Source organism: Seriola lalandi, unplaced genomic scaffold (genome assembly GCF_002814215.2).
Source record: "Seriola lalandi dorsalis isolate HSWRI2012SDOR001 ecotype SW California unplaced genomic scaffold, Sedor1 jcf7180002054408, whole genome shotgun sequence".
Classification (NCBI taxonomy): domain Eukaryota; kingdom Metazoa; phylum Chordata; class Actinopteri; order Carangiformes; family Carangidae; genus Seriola; species Seriola lalandi.
In genome coordinates, this window is record NW_019524961.1 from 760,751 (window position 1) to 778,387 (window position 17,637).

At 39.0% G+C, this 17,637-nt stretch overlaps 1 protein-coding gene across 2 annotated transcripts; it reads right to left on the minus strand.

Annotated features, from left to right (window-relative positions):
- Positions 1 to 2,658: 2,658 nt before the first annotated feature.
- Positions 2,659 to 17,363, minus strand: rprd2a (regulation of nuclear pre-mRNA domain containing 2a). Of its 2 annotated transcripts, XR_002760940.2 has the most exons (12): positions 16,884 to 17,363; positions 12,145 to 12,274; positions 11,713 to 11,864; positions 11,468 to 11,520; positions 11,169 to 11,295; positions 10,841 to 11,016; positions 9,845 to 10,187; positions 9,025 to 9,222; positions 8,397 to 8,576; positions 6,225 to 8,273; positions 2,997 to 3,162; positions 2,659 to 2,865 (listed from the first exon to the last, which is right to left on the minus strand). XR_002760940.2 is itself a non-coding variant. In XM_023409867.2 (10 exons), the coding sequence occupies exons 1-10, from the start codon at positions 17,056 to 17,058 to the stop codon at positions 6,598 to 6,600; spliced, it is 3,210 nt and encodes a 1,069-aa protein (XP_023265635.1). In that variant the 5' UTR covers positions 17,059 to 17,363; the 3' UTR covers positions 5,547 to 6,597. The 2 variants fall into 2 exon arrangements, 1 of the variants encoding a protein (XP_023265635.1); XM_023409867.2 differs by lacking the exons at positions 2,659 to 2,865; positions 2,997 to 3,162 and having other exon boundaries at positions 5,547 to 8,273.
- Positions 17,364 to 17,637: the final 274 nt, after the last annotated feature.

Consider the following 17,637-nt stretch of genomic DNA (forward strand, 5'->3'; position numbering starts at 1 on the left):
CAGAGCACGAAACACAGTCAGGGTTGTACAGTGTGATGTTAAATGGTTGAATTTGCTTTATTTTAAGTCTAAGTCGTGTGTGTGTGTGTGTGTGTGTGTGTGTGTTTCCCCCTAATGGACTTGCAGATTGTGTTTCTTTATCTTTTGATGCACCCTTATTTCCAGGACAAAATGTTCTTGAATGGACAATTATTTTTATATTATCTTGTTTTCCCTTGCTCTGCTTTTTTGCAAGACTGTTATATGAGGAACTGCGCCTTAAGATTACTTTCATTATCAGTTAATCTGCCAATTGTTTTCTCCTTTAATCGATTAAGTTTTTTGTCAAAAATGTCAAAAAATAGTTAAAAATGCGTGTTAAAATTTTCAAGATTCCAAGTTGATGTTTTCAAATGTCTTGCTTTGTCCAACCAACAGTTCAAATCCCAGAGAGATGCAAAGATCTGTCAAATATGAGAACTAAAAGCAAAAAAATAAATAAAATTCATATTTGAGAAGCCAGAATCTGCAAAAATTGGAATCTGTTTTGTTGTTTTTACCCTGGTTCAGTTTTCTCTACTCAGTTGTTTGGCTGGTTTAAACAGGATTTAAAAGCATAACCAGAAAGGCCTAGCTTCAGTGACACCCTATACATTACATCTGTTGCACATCTGTATGTAATAATGTTTATCTGAAGTCTCTGTTAAATAAAATAAAATAAATAAATACATATTACTCCAATTGTGGGATAGCTCACCAGTCTGTCCACATAGTGTACACTTTAATTCAGTTTAATTAGTTTCCATCACGTAAAGTCTGTTGCAGTGACCAGAGAATGGATTGAATGCATGGTTGCACATGACTATCATCTACTAATATACTCAAACACTAAAATTAGACTGAAAGGCACTTTGGATGAAGGCATATAAAGAAAAGGCATATGTTAGGTAATGTTAGAAGTGAGGCAGTCAATTTTTAGGGGAGCATATTTCCTATAAATCAAAAGATAGACAGGAGGCATCTGCTCTGAAAAGATTTATCATATTTTTCGTTTTTTGTGTGGCCAATTAAAAAGCAGACGGTCCCTGACATCAAGAGATGTAAATCCGCCTTTTGTTCTCGCCGTGGAGCTGGCCGTGGTCCTGAAATGGCTCTACTCAACTCGTGACTCATTAACAGGGCTGCGATATTACCTCTCTGAGTGGAAAAAACACATCGTTTCCACGAATGTAGGTCTATTTGTAGATGCATGGACCGTAATTTCGTAGGACACGCACACATACACACCCTCTGTGAAATCTCGGCAGCATGTAAACAATGAACCCACATGACAGCGGGCTGCACACACCCGACATGCGCACGACGGCGACACTTCAAAGGAGTCACGATCTGGACCTGTTCGGTGCGAGCAATGGCAGTAACGTTATTAACACAGCGAACCTGTGGCCACAGATTTATCTACAGCCACAACATTAATTCCTTTATTTCCCACAGCAGAATATCTCATCGGCTTGTCTCTAACGTTAAGACTGCCATCTGCCATCAGTCACTAAATCCTATCTGCCTTCCGCCCTTCAACCCCAATTTAAGCCCATACTGTGCAGGCGTGGCAGCGACTGAGTTCTGATCAGGTAGAAATGGATGATCTACGTAACTGCGCTTTGAAAACGTGATGTGTGTCATTTTGACAATGGATGGCATTTTTTATTTTATTTCAGAGTGTAACCAACAACGACATCTGGTGACGAGCTGCAAACACATATGTCGCCAGTGGTGGTGTCTATGTTGCTGCTGTGACTCTGCAAAAGATATTCTATCTGAGGAATTGAATGTGTTTCTGTGTTTTTAACGGTGATGGGTGTTGAAAATATTACTTAATCATTTCTGCAACATTTATTTAAAGTATAGGCTATACATTAAATATTCTGTGTCCATTTCATAGTGTTATATTTAGAAGATATTTCTGTTTTTACTTGGGTCCTAAAAGTCAGTAAAAAGCTCCGGCAGTAAGTATTTCCACATGAATTTTGAAATAAGAAGGTATAAGGCGTCTTTGCTGCACTAGAATTATTAAAAAATGAAACTTAATTTTAGAAAATACCTCAAATAAATGGCTTTACAACAAAAAAAGCATGGCAGATTTTTAATTTTTTCCATATGATTAAAAAAATGATTTGACTAAAATGGCTGGGAAAGATTTTTGAAAGGAACAAATGAATCATCATTTAAAAGGCGGTCACATGTTTTGCATGAAAGATCTTATTTAGCAAGTACCTTAAAGTTGTACTTAAGTGCAGTACTACATATAGTACTTGATGTACTTAGTTTTATTTCACCAATGGCTTTAAATTCAAGACAAATGATTGCTTGGACAGAGAGCCTGATCTCTAACTCAAACAGACGGCAGAGATTATCAGGGGTCTTTGCTTTGTCCTCCAGTGAAATCCATGTATCTTCAAATTTGGTCATATTAACATTTCCTCATAAACTGAGGGATAAACTGTCTCTTTATGAGTGGAGAAAACTCCCTGAATTCTTAGGGCAAAAAAAAAAAAACACTCAGAACCGCAGTGGATTATGTGACAAAGGAGCAAAGTTTTTCTTAGCTCTATGAAAAACTGACCTTTTGGAGAAACATGGGTTTTCACAGGATAACTGTAAATAAACAGGCAACACAACTTTGCTTTAATTTGATGGGAACAATAATACTTTATTTCACAAAAATATGCATTCAGTTGACATTTTTACACATCTGGTGGTGTTGGTAATTCAGTGAGTGAGAGAGAGAGATAGAGAGGAGAGAGAGGATATGTTTAACAAGTAATCTTGGATGTACTTACTTCACAGACGGTCTCAGTCCAACCCTCCTGTTCTCCCATGACTCCTCTGAAACACAAGTAAACACACAGACACAGAGAGAAACAATTTCAGCATTTTATTTCCTCCCTGCCTATATTGCTTGTTCTGATTTCCTGCTGGTGGCACTCAGTGTCTGATGTATTAAACTGGTGGCTTACTCAGCTGCAGTCATGTCAGACCATGAAGAGCCATCACTGGAGGCGGCGCAGGATTCAAAAAGGAGAGTCACCAGCAGCACCGACCCCCCTCCCTCACTTCCATCAGTTAAACATGTGGGAAAGGGTTGCCATCACATCAGGCACATCAAAGTGTGGCTCTGGATCCCTGAGGATGAAAACAGGAGGCAGGAAGGGGGTGAAACAGGAAATAGGTTAAAATTCAAGAGGGTGGAAGATTTGTGCATGTGCAACATTCAAGAACAGGAAGTGTAACATTAAGAAAAAAAAAAAAAATATATATATATATATATATATGAAAACATGCAGAATCTAAAAGTAGACAAATCTTACATGATGTTCTTTTTTTTTTTGCTATGGCCGCTCCTCGTTTAATAAAGCAGTCCAACAAAGTGACAGTGCTCCTGGAAAGATCTACTGACATCTGGCGACGGCTGCCTCACCTAAACCGAGTGCACTATTTTCTACAGAGCGTTTTATTATCTGCCTGCTTCACCTGTTGCTTCACTTCTTAAACGTCGGATTAACCAAAACGCATCGAATTCACTTTTATTTTCACTTTCTCTCACTTAGATTATTTCATCTAACTGGGGTTTTTTTTTTTTTTTGCGAGTCACATGAAGCACAATTTGTTCTCGTTAAAATCGATTCTTTTTTTCCCCCCGAAACGAAACCTGTAGAAATTAAAAGTAGATCTGAATTAAGCCCCGTTTTAACCACGCGGATTGGTCAGAAGCTCATGTAGATCGACGTGTTAAATAAATATTTTTTAAAAAATCAAGGATGGAATCAATAAAGTTGGGAGTTAAGAGTTTTTACATTTCTTTACGATGCTTACAAATCAATTAAAGTTTGGGATTATTTACGGTATAATATTCATAAGTGGCTTATTGTGATGGTTTCATTAATTTATCATTAATTTAGTGGCTCTAAGAGGAAACATCTGTTTTAGTACATGTAAGCAGATCTATTTCTTTTGAGAGCATAACCAAAATAATAATCAAACAAGGTTCTAAACAATCAAAAAGTCTAATTAACTAAGTCTAATTTTTTTTAATTAATCACGTAGGAGCTTTAATGCTTGCTTTGTAATTGCCTCATCAATCTGACTGATTATCACTTTGTCTTGCAAACTTGTCACATTAAAGCCCTGTGTGGAGACAGTCTGAACTCTAAATTCAAAGCCTCTCACATTCCTCTCTTCTGTTAATGAAGCAGGAATATCTGTGGAGCCAGAGGAAAACATCATGAGGGAAACAAGCAGCTGTTCTCCAAAGGGAGACAATGAACTTTCTACTGTACTGGAAATATAGAGGCTGTCTCTTATACACATCTATCTAAAGCATTAATGTTGAATGTTTGCTGAGGCTGTAAAACTTCACATAAGAAAAATTCTCTTAGCTGCTTGAAGGAAAAGCTGATTCACGGTTTTAAGAGATTAAACTACAATAAATAATTCCACAACTCTACAGGTTCAGAAAGAACTAACTGAATATGTTAACGATGTAATCATACAGAATAACTTCAGTATCTGTCTCTTATACACATCTATCTAAAGCATTAATGTTGAATGTTTGCTGAGGCTGTAAAACTTCACATAAGAAAAATTCTCTTAGCTGCTTGAAGGAAAAGCTGATTCACGGTTTTAAGAGATTAAACTACAATAAATAATTCCACAACTCTACAGGTTCAGAAAGAACTAACTGAATATGTTAACGATGTAATCATACAGAATAACTTCAGTATATCATAAAATATATGATATACTGAATATAAACGTCAACTGCATGAAAAAATCTGTTCTTGCAAATTTGGAAGTTGTTGGATTATTCTAAGTAACAGCAAAATAAAGTAACTCAACTCAACTAACTTTTCACTTTTTATGTTTCTAATTTAAATGTCTGATTTAAAAAATGTTGACTATTTAGAGGAGAGAAATGTTTGTTTTGTTTTTTTTAAGGATTTTTTAAATCTGACCAATAAAAAATTCAGTGTGGTCCAAAAGGTCTAAGACATGATCTCAGACTTTTGCACCCCACTGTATTTTCCTTTTAAATTTGCTGCTTGCTTCTTTGCAGTAACATCAAGTAACTAAATGATACAGGACACAATGCATTTTATTAAACTAATTCCCATTTAAATATAGTAAACATAATAAGGAGTTTTTCCATTCTTTGAGTGTAACATAACTTTAACCTCTCTGGCATAATGTTACATGGTAACAGCAACCTACTTTAGACCTAATAGGAAACTGATACTTTGACTATGACAAAACAATTTGTGACAATATTAAAATAATGATTAAATATTGCCATCAAATAGCAAAGTATTATTCTATAAAATGCAGAAAATGTAATTTAATTTGAATTCACTTTAATGGTCTTCTTAGAGATATTAGTATGCCAGTTTCTCTGGTAATTGCCAAAAGGATCATTTAAGCAAACCAAGATGTTGTGTATACACATGATGACTAGTAGTTCAGGGCCGTGGTGCAACAGTCCAAAGATCACAGGAAAGAAAATTAACAACACATTTTTTTAAACTCAGATTTTTATTAGTCAGTACAAGTAAAATGAAACTGAAGACGAGAATCTTCATCCCCTCCAAAAATGCACTTCTTCTGCGTCGGTGTTGGAGGGTGAAAAAATAACACACCTCTGTCCCCCTTTGACTAGATTTGTGTCGCTCTTCTTCAAGGAATTCAACGAGACGTGAAACTATCGCCGAAGGGATCTTACGCACTAGTAGAGAAAGCATGGCTTCACAAATATAACATTCGGAGTTGGAACAATGAAAAATTATTATTTCCCCAAATATGAAAATGGGTACACTGTGTCTTTCATACATACACCGTGTTTTTCATACCCAAAGTGAAATTTAAATTGATTTTTTTTTTACCAAAAGCTGCTGGGATACTGCTGCTATAGAAGAGAAGCAGTCAGCACGGCTCACTGAAAAACTAAATAACAGCAGAACCAACGCACCAACTACATTCTTTTCTTATTCTCTTAGCAAAAATAACTATCCTCGGATTCAACTCGGAAGAAAATGAGGAACGGCCTGTGACTAGTTGACTTACACTTGACCGCATGCACACACTCATACCATGCACACACTCTGACCTATATCAAACTGATGCTCGATTACATATTTAATGCAATGCTTCATTATTGGAGCAAATAACACAAAAAGTGAATTATATATATCCACCTCTTATTTTCTTTAATCTTCTTTCTTCACTCTTCGGCTCAGCAGCCCTCTCAGAGCCCCCGTTTTCTTTTACATCTCTTGGTGTTGTCTCTGCTCAACCTTCTAAACCTCCTTTTTTCGTCGCCATTTTCAGTTATCTTCTGGTAGCTGCTGAGTTTTGCTCTTCAGGATAACCTTGTCTTGTGATGCCCACCTCAGTGTCTGCACTTCGATCCACCAACATTTGCTGTTTCAGATTTTCAGAGGCCTCTCGTGGCAGGGTGTGGACCTCAAAACGGAGTGACTTGCAAGTTACCGAACAGTCTTAAAAGTCCTGCCCCTGCCTTCATGACATCCACAGTGATTTGATGAGAGCTCAAAGCAACATCACCAGTCAGAATCGTGGGGGTGGAAAGGGTCTTTTCGGGGGGAACATTGGACCAGTATTTCCCCCTCCTCTTGGACCTGGACGTTTGCCTCTTAACCTTGGATTGGGGCCATGGAAACGAGGAAAGGGTGCATGTGGGGGTCCCCTAGGGTGTGGGTGGTGTGCTGGGTGGGGAGGCCGATGGGGAAGTCGTAGACTTGGATGACGGATGTCAAGATGAGTTGGTGGTGGTCTTCTTGGAGTGTAGTGCGGAGGAGGGGGGCTATGCCGCTGGTAGTCATGGGCATAGTAAGGGTCTTCTGAGGGTGAGAGTGGGGGAGTAATGCCTCGACCTCTGGGGTACTGGTGTGGAGGGCTGCCTGGCCTGTAGTATGGATCATCTGGGTGGTGGTAAGTGTCATCCTGAAAGAGAAGGGCATCTCGATGGCGGAGCTCATCGTGGTACCGCTCAAGGTCCTCCTGATAGCGCAAATCATCTGGGTGAGGGTGTAAATCCTCAGGGTGACGAGGGTGAGTGCGATCAAGTTCATATGGCGGATCATCTGAACGAAACATGGACTTATGCTGATGGTCATGCACAACCATCCCACTGATGGCACTGTTTACTCTAGCCCCAGTAACCTCCCCTGTGTGGTTGATCGCCTGCTGATCTGGAGGAATCATTGCACTACTGGCCGCAGAAGGAGGGGCGTCGAAGGTGTGAGGAGGGGGAGGTAACTTTGGGACAGGTGGGAGGTTGCTTCTGAAGAAACCAGGGGATGTGGCGGCGCCCTGCTGGGAGGCCAAATTTTGATGTTCCCGAGCTTGTTCCGTTTGGTATGGATAAAGTCCTGGTGTCTTGTTTTCTCCGGGCACTGTCACATTGTAGCCCCTGGGTTGCTGAGAGCTGCCCTCTGGGTAGGTGTTACTAAACCAACCCCTTTTATTCACCCCCTGAAAGCCTTCAAGTGTCTGTGTGCCACTGGCACTGCCTGGGGCTCTTTCTCCTGGCACTGACCCTCCTGTTTGTGCAGAAATCTGCTGGTAAGGTGCTGTAATCCCGTGCTCCGATTGCTGCTGGTAAACCTGCCCATTCTGAGCCACACCTGGCTGTAAGTGAGCTTGCTGTTGCGAGCTTTTGAGGTTCTTCTGAGTGCTATTCTGGTATGCAGTGGGAGCCGTTTCTCCAATAGATGACTTATTTGTGTTGGAAGCGAACGGGACCACCATAGGCTTGTCCATGATCTCATCTTGAGTTGGGGTTCCTCCGCCCTCATCCCGCACTGGGGTCCCTTCCTGGTTGTCTGTGCCAGTTACTGGGCTGAGATTTTCCCCTCCCGCTGGGTTCGTAGTGAAACCCAGGTCAAATGTATTAAAAGCTGGGTTCCCCTGCAGGAAGCTGTGGATTTTCGACTCTAAACTGTTAGAGGACGAGGGTTTCTCTGGCTCTGTTGTCAAATCCATGTCTCTATGGAGAGCCTGGACCAGGGCGGAGGCTGGGTTGGAAGTCTGAGGAGGGACCTGGGATCTTGTGCTCTGCCTTACAGTAGAGCTGTGTGAAGAAGGCACAGGTGCAACAGAGGAGAGAGACAGGCTCTGAGAGGGTGCTGCTGATGCAGATGTGGATGAGGGAGGAATCTTGCCTGTACTGGAAGAGGCTGTGGAGACATTTGCAGCTGGGCTGCTCAGAATAGAGCTGATGCCTAAGTGAAGAAAAGAAGAATAACAAAATGTATTTTAAGCAAGCTGCTTTTAATAAACAATATAAAATTGATACATTAATAACATTTTGGTTTTAAACTAAGCAGAGTACTCCTCATTCTCACCCTCAAGGCTGCCTTGGCCCTGGACTTTGGACAGAGCACTGAGGAGGTCTGCAGGACTCACATCCACCTTGGAAAGGAGGTTTACCAGTGAACTAGCATCCTGAGAGGCCACAGAAACAGGTGTTGTCCTTACTGAGGAGCCAGTAGTTGCAGCTGCAGAAGGACTCTCTACCAAAGGTCCTGCGAGACAGAGAGCAACACTCACTTCAAATGTACATCACCAACAGACATGTTAACTGTTAAACCAACAAAAGCACTTCAACAATTTCAGTGAAATTAGAACTATTACAGGAGGATGCTGAGACTCAGACAGCTTCAGTTCCCACTACATATTACATTTGCAAAGATAGTTAGTTCTTTCATAGCAGATGTCAACAGACACCAATCAATCATCATCATCAAGATTTTTTGGTACACGACATAAAAACTCTCCATTACATTTTTATACCTTTTTACAATTTATTTTATTTTGAAAGAGTGGAATATTATGACATCAGAGGTGTATTGTACAGATGTATATTATATCACAACGAGACATGGTTGTGAGGTTAAAACACAGAAACAGTTATAACAAATGAAACATGTTTCATTCAGTTTTATTGATGTCAGGACAGGCACCAGCACTCACCTGTGTTCTTCATGACTGAGTTTAAACTATTGAAGATGGACCCAATTTTACTCATGTCAACACTTTCCACAACTGCAGGTGCTTCTACAGGATGCGTGACCCGTGGGGCAGGCCGCTCTGTTGCTACTGATGGCTCCTTTTTTACAGAGACAGGAGTGGACACCTCTGCGTGGGTGGGACATTCAGTCTGCTCTTCAACTGATAAGAGAAATATGGCAGTGAGAGAGAGCTTGGATCCTATCAGATATGCACTCTATGTAATGATTTTAAATAAGTGTAGTTATTTTAAGTTTGTTTTTAGGTCAGGCAATGACTTTGCCGCTGATTTTCTACAAATGAAGATTTCCAGGTAAGGAGAAGTCACTCCATTCATTATTGAATTTAATGGAATATGATGCAAAAAATACTGACATGGTTTTACATTAAGAAGTGCTATAGCCAATACTGGATATAAAACTGTAAAATTATACATTTGCTGCTGCTTGTAGTTGTTAATGTATCCAATGTTCATTTGGTGGCTTTATGGCTGGTAATGAGTGATCCAGAGAAAAATCATGGAATCCAGGTTGGAAGTAAAATACTTGGATCTTCTCCATAAACATGCGATATGATTTTCTTGTGATATGCGGCATGATTCAGTGACTCCACTTTCATATTTTAAGTGGTGCTGCTCCTTTTCATTATTTCAACACATTTTCAACAGAATTCTGCCACAGAAAGCCAGGAAATAATCACAAATTCAAATCTTTTAATAGTGCCTTTAAAAAGCCATCACTGTGCAGTCAGTCAGAGAGTCCCTCATCATCAGCCCACTCCTCACCTATAATGCCACCACTGTCCATTTCCTCTTCAGAGAGCTCCATGTCTTCCACTTCACGATTGTCATTCTGTCCCAGAGTCTGTGCGTGTCTCGGGGATCCTCCCGGTGAGGACAGAGGGCTCGGGGCCGGTGGCTCTGCCTCATCATCCATAGCAGAGCCATCAAGATCTGGATCGGGGTGGGCCATTTCCAGACCATGGAAAGGGGACTCAGACCCCGTTGGAGACGGTGCATCTGCAGAGGGTGAGGGGATCGGCGACTCGTCCAGGTCTGGTAAGGTAGACTTCAGGGTGTCCAGCTTACGCTTGAGGTGGGACACTCGGTTAGCAAACGTTTGGTAGGCCTTGAAAGAAGAGATAATGATGTATTAAGAAATGAAAAATTAAACCAAAACTGTGACTCAATTGTTTTTCATGTTGAGTAAACATATCTAGTATTTTTCTTTCTTAAATATTTATATATTATTATTTCAATGTGTACAATGTGTTCAATGTGTACAGTTAAGATGAAGCTTATTCTGTTGTACTTACAGCACTTCTAATATTTTTGTATTTCCTTTTTTAGCATCCTCCTCATATTAGATCTTTTATGCATGGAAATGTGGGCCTTCCATTTAATCCTGAACTAAATTTATGCTCATACTGCCATAAGACAACAGGAATTATTTTTATTTTGGTGTTCATGTATATACTGGTGATTTGTCCTAGGTAGTTCTCTGCATGTTATGGACAAGTAGAGTGACTAACGAATAAGAGCCTGAACAAAATAACTCCACTTAGGGCTAAAAAACAATGCCAGCACAATTTTACTTTAATGTACCCATTTTAATAAATTATATGGATGCAGCATTGCAAATAGATTCATAGTTGCAAAAGTGTGAATCGAGGGTTGCATTATATAAGCTACTGGAGATGTAAAAAGCTACAGATACATTTTCTTATGATTGAGAATTAAAGCTTAAAACAACAAATATGAGTACAAATCTGTGCCACTTACATTGGCGACAATCTTGACCTCCTTGTACTGCATCTCATAGAAGATATCCGCATTGCTAAGGGCCTCCAGGAGAGGAGGTCCTGTTTTGCTTTGTTTGTCAAGAAACTTGACAAACTCCTGTAGCTGTGCGCTTCCTTCCTCAAAGTCTTTGGAGAATTTCTTTCCTCCGGCCTTATCTATAAGAAGGAAATTAATGTAGGTATGATTTTTAGGGAATGGTTAAATGAGAAAGAGACAGAAACATCAAAACCATTGTTGATCTTGACTCATCTAAATACACTGCAGTAGGGTAGATAGTAGGGCAGTAGAAGATGACTTAGTCAGGCACCTTTAAGTTTCCTGAGGGCTTCAGAACTGCAGATGTCAACTCTCATAGCTGCCAGCTGTTTTTCTCTCAGGTCCACCTCCTCGAGAGATCTCTTGTACTTGGACAGTTGGTCTATTAGTGCCTGGGGCTAAAGCAGATGGAGCAGTCAGTCACATTATCAGACCAACATAATATTTGAGTAAATGAGGAAACAACAACTACGAGCATAGCTATCTTTTGTTAGCTTCATCTGTAAAATAAAAATGTTGCAGTATAGTTAGGGTTTTTAGATGAACTTAAAACTTTAATTTCTTGCTTACCACAAACTCCGCAACAATCTTGGACTGTAGATCGGCTTTAGACTCAACTGGAGCTTTAAACAATATGAAAAAAAAAAATCAGAAATCACATCAAACAGCAAAGTATCAGTATTTGGGTAACAAAATAAAAAAAAATAATATAATAATAACTTCCAGAAGTTATTAAAATGAGTTATTAATAATGAAAATAAAATCAAAACAGTGCATAGTTGGCAAAGTGAAAGACAATAAGCCTACACACTTACTTTTTTGCTCCACAGGTGTCTCAGGGGGGGACTCATCTTTGACTAGGCTACTCCTAAGCTCGGCAATGAGTGTCCCTGAATACACACTCCTGTCCTCCCAGATGGACAGTATCCTTTCCACTGATTTAATCACCTTAGGGTCACCTTCATGGCTAGAGAAAGGAGACGGGATAACACAATAAGAACAACGGATTTACAAATTTATTTTGTTATAATGAAATTTATTTAAGTGTGAGGAATTTCTCTGAATGAATAAAACACAGGCAAGGACAGAGGAGACTGAGGAAGTGAGAAGACAGAGGAGATTGACAGGAAGGAAAGGATGAAGAAGGCAACCTACACAAATATTACCATTTCATCTAATATACATATATCTCAAGAATGACTGATATAACTGCCCCCACATAAAACCACGCTCTGCAAACAACTTACTTGATCAGCACGAAGGCTTCCGGAAGCATCTCAGCGAATGCCGTACGATAGACGATGGCATTTTTCCTTTTGCAGTTCTGAATGACATCGTTGGCGAGGTAAAACAGGTTGAGCCTGTGTGGAGCATCACCTGTTATAGGACAGAGAGAAAGTAAAGTTAGTTTCACTGGGAGGGCAGATATTCTGCTGAGGGAAGCTGAGTCCAAATATTCTGAATCATCTCTTTTGGCAGTTTTCAAATATTTGTAGACATCAGCAGTGCTGCAACGTATTGATAATTTTTTATTATTAATCATCTACACTATGTCAAAATGACCAGCATCTGTTACTAACAACCCTAAACAATACTAGGTCAAAACTTGTATATGCCAGGACCGCTTCGTAGGCTTAGTAGGTTACAACCTTTTATCTCTTTGCTTCTATCCTGCTCTATGTGCTAACATATACATATACATATATATATATAAATAAATATACATATATATATATATATAAATTTCCAATTAAGCTGTATCAGGTAACACATCACACACATTACTTGGCTGTCTTGTAATTCTGTAGTTTTGGCTATATTTAATTGTAAAAAAAAAATTACTCGGAGAGAAAGTTAGAAGTGACAGAATATTAGAATGTTTTCACATATAGTCCTTTTTAAACAAACCAAACTCAGTCCTGTTAAAGCGGACCTACAGAAAAGACTTTTTGCGATGTGACTTAATTTGAATGAGGACAGGAGTTGTCTTTAAGATGCATTTCAGCGCTGATGGAGCCTCAGTTCTCTTTATGTTCACTATAACTATAGTTCCTCTGGAGCTGCTTTGGATTATGGGTAGCTTTCACCTGGAACAAGGTGGCTGCTGCTATACCTATCCACATATTTGGCTAAATTCATAACACAATATAGTATATTGCATGTGTAAACACACACACACACACACACACACACACACACACACACACACACACACGCACACGCTTCAGATACCTGGCATTCGACTGACCAATGCAGGAATTATGATTGGTCAGTCAGTCAGTCAGTAACACTTGTGATTATAAGGTTGGCCCAGCTGTTGCAGTCCAGCCAAAAATGACAAAAAAGTCAACCAGCAGCTAAACATAAACGCATAACTGAGAAAAGCATACAAATCTTACTGTATGTTAAGCAACATGTAAGATGTTTGGTGTTTACTTAATGCATGACAATAAAAAATAAATGTATCATTCTGATTAAGTAAATGGCAGATAGATACATGACAATAATCATTCATGAATTATTGAAATTGTGATTAATTATCTCTCAATCAATAAAGTTGTTTAATTAGAGATAAGAACTGACCACAAGTATGAGAGAGAGTCATGAAAGAGAGCATGTAATCAATAACTATATGACATTTAACCAACATCAACTATGCAACATAACATTACCCACGATCACAGGCTTGATGATTTAGTACTGAGGAGAGCTTTATGAGGGGGCATGAAATAACTACATAGTTTACATACACACATAGGGCTGAGTATCATTTGACATATTTTGATATACACAATCTAGTACAAACACTAAAGCTATCATTTTATTCATACTTCACTGAGTTCACCTTTTCCCACAAAACCTTTTTTAAATTTAACAAATAAAGCAAACCTCTCAACTACATAATGCAATCATCACATTAAAGAGTTATCACAAGTATAATCCTTATTTGCCAACTTAAGTTACTTGACAATTTTAGAAGCTATGCTACAGATATAATTCATCAGTGCTTTTAAAGCACTAGGTTATAATAACCAGCCATACTAATGCAATACAACTATGTTGTCAAAGCACAAACCTCAGGAGTTACAACTTTCTGACAACAGGACAAAAAAAAACTGTTCTATCCTTTTTTAAAGGGTTATACTATCAGTTATTTGTATTTAACTCACCAACAGAACATCTGCCCAAAAGAGTTCACTCTAAAATTATTGCAAGGAAAACCGGCATTGACATGTGTGATCTGTTCAGCAGGACAATGGATAAAATTATAAACCATACAAAAAGTTTTTCAGACTCTTCTCAGTCAAACTGCATTTGAGCAGACTGAAACACAGTTTACTACACACTACTATAAACACAAACTGCATGCTGAGACAAAAAGGACAATAGTGAGCCATGGTCACCTCTAACGTATGACAAATGTCTCCACTTTCATGGGGCATGGGAATGAAATCAAGGTCTACCATCGAACCTTGGCATCTAGTCCATAATACAATTCCTTCCTTATCTCCAGACAAAAACACAGAAAAGGCTTTGCAATGTCAAAACAGCAACACATCAAAAACACAAAATTCATTTAACAGACAAAAAAAGGTTCCTCCATTAATCACAACAAATGCAAATGTGCAGAATGTAATGGAAGAAAAGTTAATTACAGTCAGTCAAGTTGCAGTTGACATCCATGTCTGTCCAGACTCAAATATATGTAGTGAAGACTTTGGAGGAATTTAATGTAAAAAAAAACAAAAAACCCACTAGGTATGTTTTATTATAATTAGCATATGAATTCATGAGTTATGGCCAAAAACATGTTTGGTGAGATCACAATGACCTTGACCTTTGGCACAAACGTTCACTTGGACTCACAGATGAAGATATTGGTGGTCAAATTTGAAGAAATCCCCTCAAAACGTTCCTGAGAAATTGTGTTCGCAAGACTGGGACAGAGAGGCGGAAAGACAACTCAAAAACATAATCTCTCCGGCCAAGGTTGTCAACAGCATGGAGGCATAAAAAGATCATAAATGGAACAATGAGCTGGCAGTCTTTTCTCTGTTAATCTATATAAACTTCACATCAAATGAAAAAGCAGCATAGAAAATTGTTCTATGCTAAAGGCCATCAACAAAAGATTATTGAACCCTTTCAAATAATTCTTGTGGTTATACTGTATTGACTCTACAGGTGCAACCTGTAGTATGTCCATTATCGATTGATCTGTCCCTTGCATTTTCAATTGTTTAGTCTGAAGACATTACAATTTCCCAAATAGAAAGGTTAAAACATGTTTAAACCTGTTTGGTCTGACCAACCATAAGATATTTAATTTATAATGATATAAAATAGAGAAAGGACACATTGTGTCTTGAGCAGACAGAAAAATATTCAGCACTGTTCCTTAATATATAATCTAAACAATTAATCAACTACATAAATGTAGATCATCACATTTTTGTCAATTGTCCATTTAATGGACAAATTAATTTACATATTCAGATGTTGATATTCCTTGAATAAATGCGCAATCCATCCAGTTTAATGCAGTCATAATGTTCAATTCATTTAATAAACCTAATATATATGTCTTATACCATTATTATTGTTTCAGTGCTATGGACTTTTCTGTTTAGTCCTTGTCGACTTGTGTTCTGAATAACTTGGTTTCAGAGACTTCTTTGACATTGATTCCTCCAGCAGCAGGCCTCTTAAACCCAGGCATTGCAAACGGGTCTTATAAACATATACAGAAAACTCAGCGTGTAGAAAAGGCTCATGCAATACATCTCTAATTAAAGAAATACAGTATTTCAGAAGACAATGCCATACTGCAACCACGGACTGACGAGCACAATTTCTTACTGTTAATCAACTCTCACACACTTGCTCACACTAAGAAGAGCCCAAAGCTAAAGTTACACGAAGCCAAACCTACAAACAGAAGCAGAAACAAAGATGGCAAATGCTTCAAATCCACAGCTCACCAGCGACAGCTCATGTGAATCTCATACAAGGTACAAAGCAGGGATAAGCTGTATATTGATAATTTGTTATGAAACATTCTGTGCAGGATTTTGACTGTAATATCTCCATATAGTGTATATGTTGCATTTTCTAGTTTTTAACATATTGCAAAAAAATGCATTTGGTAGATAACCAGTGGATTTGAACTGGTAACTTTGACCACTCTACTATTGATAATGGTAAATTCATTCCTTTACATCCTGAAAATACCAAAAAAACCCAATGTTCTAGTTTAAATCCTATATACCATCACTCTTATACATCTGTTACAGTAATATGCCAATATTTCTAATTTTGCAGCTAACTTCTTGTATGTGCAGTGCCAAGTGTCAATAGACCAACATGCAATACTACAAAACTAAACCTAACTGCAAATACAAAGTAAGGCCACAAAATTATGTACTAATGCCGTACTCAGATGACACTGTACTTAAATGGTACAAATTCCCACACAAAGTTGTAAATAACCAAATTCCCAATTAACAACGGATACATTGCAAACCTGGGACTCATGGGGCCCCTGGAGGTGGGGCCCTGGAGCTGGGGCCCTGGAGCTTTGCCTGGCTTGTAATCGATCCCTGAATAGCACTACAAACAATATACAAACATCCCCCATAACAAGAACTTTAATAGATATCGTAAGTTTGTCCTGTCAACAAATGAGGCAGCTTAATTTACACTTACATTGGAAAATATTTTATCAAGCGGGAAATAATACCATTTAAAATCAACATAGCACAGCATTTGCTAACTGGCTACACTTGGAGGAGCGCACATTTTAAACTCCACGGTAAACCGGTGTTCCAAGCTAGGAAACTTCTGACGATTACTGAGTCATAAACAGCAAATATTAGTTCATAGTTACTTAGGCCACTGGAAGGACTTGGATCACGGTGTCCAAACGAGCGCACAACTCCAATCGGAAGCAACAACGGTCAGTTTAATGGCCAGCAAAGCTACTTACATTTCCTCAAACACTTGATCCAGTGTCGCACAATCAGGCTGTGGTACTTCTTGTTGTCGATGCACCACGTTGACAGTCCTTGGATTGAATCCATCGTGTTTGTGACACTTTGAAATTTCCGGGCTAAAGTAGACTCCAGAGATCCGCCAGAAGCGGCTCCTGCACCCGCTGCCATGACCGGAGGAGCTCGCGGTGCGCTCTACCATTCCAACACCAACTGAAGTTAGCCGGGGCTAGCACTTAGCTTAGCATACTAGCTCAGCGTAGCACAGACGTTATCGCGTTCAGTAGACTCTCAGTTGTCATTATAATGTTACAGAGCCTTAAATGTGCAGTATGCTGTTTGCTTCTAGAAAGTATCCGCCGTGAGCGTCTCAACCGCCGCAGGTAGTTTATATCATTGCGTATTCAAAGCTAGAACTTAGCGCCTTACGACATCCTGAGGTCTGTTTACTCGTTGCTGGTGGAGCGATGAAGGACACTTCCGCAATTACGACGTGGTTATAGCGCCACCCAGTGGCACGGAAGCAAATATTTGTTCGCGCCACCTACTGCATGTTACTAGTAACGGCATATGGACAGTGGTTAAAGAGGTATTCATTTGTACTTTATGTATCAGAGGTTTTAGTACTCATTGTGCAGTATGACCTCTTTACAAGTGCTATATGTGCACACGTTCCATGCATAAAAGTGAAGTGAGGATGCTTTCAAAAATAATGCCATGAATAGTTTTTATTTATTAAATCTGCGATAA